The sequence below is a fragment of the Otolemur garnettii genome, unplaced genomic scaffold, assembly GCF_000181295.1.
Source record: "Otolemur garnettii isolate 467f Iridium unplaced genomic scaffold, OtoGar3 scaffold00129, whole genome shotgun sequence".
Classification (NCBI taxonomy): Eukaryota; Metazoa; Chordata; class Mammalia; order Primates; family Galagidae; genus Otolemur; species Otolemur garnettii.
Window position 1 is genome coordinate 3,820,966 of NW_003852524.1, and position 5,085 is coordinate 3,826,050.

The 5,085-nt window shown below is 36.1% G+C and overlaps 1 protein-coding gene across 3 annotated transcripts in view; it reads right to left on the reverse strand.

Moving 5' to 3' along the window:
• Positions 1-5,085, reverse strand: part of CAMK2D (calcium/calmodulin dependent protein kinase II delta) — a 304,759-nt gene that overhangs the window by 145,937 nt on the left and 153,737 nt on the right. For all 3 annotated transcript variants that reach the window (XM_003798167.3, XM_023518197.1, XM_023518196.1), the window contains exon 4: positions 368-422. In XM_003798167.3, the coding sequence (XP_003798215.1) occupies positions 368-422 (55 nt within the window). The remainder of the gene's footprint in view (positions 1-367; positions 423-5,085) is intronic.

Genomic DNA, 5,085 nt, shown 5'->3' on the forward strand with positions numbered 1-5,085 from the left:
GAATCTTCTCTTTATACAGGATAATAAATTATACATGCCATGAAAAATGCATTGGGAAATTTTGCTGATGTCAGACATTGTTGTTCTCCAAGGTAAAACTGAGAACTATTTAGGACATCAAAACGGACAGGGCAAAGGGAACTGTCAGAACGGCTTCACTTTTGAAGGTTAACGTAAATTTCAAATAAAACATTGATGAGTAACAGACACCTTTCAAAAAATTAAAGTTGAATGCTACTTGAAGAACATTTTAAAAATACTGTAGTAGACCGTAATTTTGAATATACGATGAGAAAAATCATGTTTAATTCAAAATGGCTTTCAAACAGATTGTAAAAAAATAAATGAACACACAGTGCGTACTTACAAATCAAACACCAGGTAGTGAAAACCCTCTTCTGATATGCTGTCATGAAGTCGTACTGGAAGAAAGAAAAAGGAAAAGGAAAAGGAGATTTGTGTTATCAATATTATACATTATACATATACCAATGATCAACATTAACCCAGATTTCTAGTGAGCATCTGTCTGCTAACTAGAAATGTGAGCATTATACTTTATTTTAGCTTTTGATAATTCAGTATCTTTTTCAGCATGGTTTGGGTACAGATGACAAACCCAAGATTATCTGGTTTTGATAATTACTAATTATATGGTCTTGTAAAAATTCCTCATCTTGCAATAATATTAGTATATATATTTCATTAAATAGTTAAGATGAAATAAGATGATAACAGTAAAATAATCCACACATTTCCAGGAAAATACTAAACAAATAATTGTCATTGTAATATATATCCATATATCCAAAGTTGCCGGGTTCTTCCTTTACTATCAGTGAAGTCCACGTCTCAACAGGCAGCAAAGGAAAGGGACCCTTTGGATTCTAGTAACTGGTCTCCCTGACGCTGCTCTCTCTTTTGTCTGAGAATTTCCACATGGCACTCCTTGGCCTACCTGCCAAAACATAAGTTTTTATTATTTTATTATTTCTTTACGCAAGTCACCAAAATCCAATTACCAATTGATTAGCCAAAAATATACAGCTAGAAATTTTAATAAAATAATCTGCTAGTTCCTCAAATTAATATTACTTTAAATTTTCAAATAAGCTAGACCATCACTGATAATTCTAAACTAACTCACACGTAACATTTATGTGCTTTGTACGCTATTTATTTTTGTATAATTACCTCAGTCATTTCCTCCCAGTTGTCCCTTACCCGCCCAAATGATAAAATAAATTCTTCCTATTTATCCGACTCACTTGAAGAGGTGACTTGACCTTCACTGAAGGCAACAGAAGTCAGGAAATGCAACAAAGTGTGAGGACACCACTGCTTTCAAGAAACTTACCACATAGAATAATCATTCTACTATGACCTGTCCTTAGTATCTTCCTCATGCAGTCATGACAACCACATGGTTCACATGAAAAATGTGAATTTACAAGAATATTCAGTTCATTACTCAAACTACAACCATCTGTCTACAGAGGTAGACAACCATCTGGAATTACAAAGCTTGTAGACTTAATGTAACCTCCATTCTTTGTAATTCCAATTCCATCCTCATTGGATTTCACCCCTGCCCACTATTAAAATCTTTTCAAATCCCTCTTAGAAATTTCCTCTAAGTGGAGAAAGAGAGACTTTTGCTTTACTACTAATTATAGATTAGCATTTGTGAAACCTGGAGTTTCTATTGGTTGTTACCATGAGGAGGAGGCTGACGGAGGAGGCAGCTGAGTTCACTCTCAGACCCTCTCTTCCGTTTAGCATGAAAGGCAAACACACTGCAGTCTGCCCCTCCTTATGTGACCTTTTTTGGTCACCCTTGAGTTCACTGATGGAGCATGTTTTAACTTTACTAACTGTACCTAACACATGTCCTTTCTTCATTACACAATCTCCTCACCAATACTACCAAACAGAATCATGTTTTATAAATCTTTGCATCCCACACAGAGATCTGTTACATAGTAGAAAATGTTTTATTAAATCGTTTTTGAACATTTCTTATGCCAGGTTTTGGACAGAAACTTTCACCCAATCTCAGTAGACCTATATACATCTAAAACAAAACAAATGATGGGCGAGCAAGTCTTCCATCACTCTGTGTAGAGTGTTCTTCAAGTTGACAGTATCAGAGATGCCCGCTGCCTTTGTTTAAACTTACAGTGTTGCTGGATGCCAATGGCTCTGGCCTGTAACACGGACACTTTGGAAAGCTAAAGCAGGAGGATTACTTGAGGCCAACAGTTTGAGATTAGCCTGGGTAACAGTCTCTCCAAAATATATTAAAACGTAGCCAGCCAGGAATGGTAGCACATGTGTGTAGCCCTATCTACTGAGGAGGCTGAGGCAGGAAGACTGCTTGAGCCCAAGATTTTGAGGTTACAGTGAGCTATGATCACACCACTACATCCCAGCCCAGGTAACGGAGCAAGGACTGGGCTCTTAAAAAATAAATAAATAAAAATAAACATATGCTGCTTAAGAAAATTAAGAGTTTGGTTTGATAGAGCTTCTGCTCTCATCATCCAATGCAGTAAAAAAAAAAAAAAAAGAAAAGAAAAGAAAAAAGAAAAAAAAAAACCCAGGTTATGGCTGTTAACTCACTGGCTTTCCTGAATGACAGTCTTAGGGAGACCTCATTGCATAGCTATCAGAGTCTGTATTTAAATGAGTTTGAGTAATGGTAGGCTACTTAAAGAACTCACGCAATTACACTGGAAAATAAGATGAGCTCCCATGCTAGAAAAGTTAAAATGCAAGTCAAGTCCACAAGATGAACAGGAGGAAGCCATCACTACTTTCCTCAAGGAAAAAACTTCAAGTGGAAGTGGGATCTCAGGTGCTCAGATCAAAGAGTTCTAGAGCTGAATGGAATAGGCTATTTCTTGGACAAGCAGCACTAATTTCTGATTACACTAGGAATAAAATTTTCTCAGTATAACTGCCATTATCTGATTAATACGAGTTAACACTAAATAATTATCACTCAGAAATCAATTATTTTTTGAACAAGTCAAGAGTTGTTCAGGGGCAAGCCTGATAATGAAAGGTGGTGCCAAAGTATTTAACCAGCGAGCAGGACAACGGTTCAAGGCAAACCAACTGGCTAAGTCCACTCCTTTCGAATCAAACAATTCAAAAATAATCTCTAATACGTCTAACTAGCCATTTGACCACAGGAGGTTCATTGTGAATAAATGACATTATGGAGGCAGCAGAAACAGCCGGCATCATTTTTACTTGGATTGCTATGCACACGTTCCCTGCCTTCCTATGTCTCCTTACTCCCTTCCATTCCCTTTTTAAAATAAGGTAGGAAAAACAGAACTACATAAAATCATTACAATTTCACAAAACTACATAATATAGTCTCCACATGTTCTGATTACTTTAAGGATGTTTCTGATTACTCTTCAAAAATGTTACCTCTTGACTATTATTCTCAGAGTTGATGATACGTCTATACAGCCTGGAAGATGGTATCTGACACAGTCACAGGCGTCATCTATTTCTCTTTAAGCCTTTTTGTGTTGATCAGAAGTATTCCTTTCCCATCCTTTTTGCTTTTTAACAGTTTTCTCAAGGGTTAGAGATTGCATTTACTTTTGCACAATGTTACATTAATTATTCCCCATAAATAACTTATCAACTCATTTTCACACCCAAAGAATTGCTAGACGTTTTCTTCTTCACAGTCGTTAGCCCAAGACTGACTGCATGACCAGCCTTGAAAGCCCAGTGGCTGCTGTATGCTGCAGCTCACAGCACCATGTCCCTGCCTCGGCTGTGCTGTTCACGCCATAAGCTGTACACATGGGGGCACATAATTACCCTAATTACAGTTGTTCCTCCAACATTTCAGAGAGAAATTTTAAAGATGCAAATGAGAAAACCATTTCAGAAAACAAATTATAATATATCTTGGCAGTCATTCTTTCTTGAAGTTTGCTCAAAGGTAAAATCAAGTCTGCTTATGTATACAAATGAACTTTTGTAAACTGAAACACTATAACAGTTCTCAGCTTCAATGAATTTAAAATTCTAGAACTTTTAAGCATGAAATTTATAAGAAGGGAAAAAGTGCTTCTGAAGTTAAAGTATTTCTTTTTTTTTTTTTAATTGTTTGAGATTCATTGAGGGTACAAAAAATTAGGTTACACTGACTGCATTTGTTAGAGAAAGTCCCTCTTATAATTGTGTCCTGCCCCCAAGGTGCGCCATACACCTTGACCCCCCCATCCCTCTCTCTCCTCCCCTCTCCTGGCTCCCTCATTCCCCTACTCCACCCCTTGTATTAGCTCATCTACTGTCTTCATATGAGAACTGAGTACGTTGGATTCTTGCTTCTCCATTCTTGTGATGCTTTACTGAGAGGAATGTGTTCCACCTCCATCCAGGTTAATATAAAAGATGGAAAGTCTCCATCTTTAAAGTGTCCCTGGGGTACATACACCACAGCCTGTTAATCCAGTCCTGGGTGGTGGACACATCCCAAGGATGCAAGGCTGGTTTAAAGTGTTTCTAAAGGTTAGCTGACCTATAGCCTAATCTTTTTCCTCTCTTTTCTACATATGCATTATCAATTTGATATTTTGCATTCTAATTATCACAGGATCACTCTTTTCTTCCTATATTACTGGATGATTTCAGTACAGTTTCTGGCTAAGAATTATTTCCACAAAGACGAGGCCAAATAAAACCATTATCCTTTCATGAACTGAGAAAAGAAATTCTACTTAAATATGGCAAAAGTTTTCTGTTCCTTTTAATATTTTATTTCATTTAAGGGGTTGAGAGATACAAAAATTCACAATTACAGTGCTTGCAAATAATCTTGTAAATAATTTTGCAAGAATTATTTTATTTAATATAGAAAGTGTCAAAAATGTATACACTTTTTTAAAATTAAATCATAGCTGGGTACATTAATACAATCATGGGGTACCGTGTGCTCTTTTTATATACAATTTGAAATATTTTCATCAAACTGGTTAACATAGCCTTCATGTCATTTCCTTAGTTATTGTGTTAAGACATTTTATTTATATTTATAATTTTTAATATTTA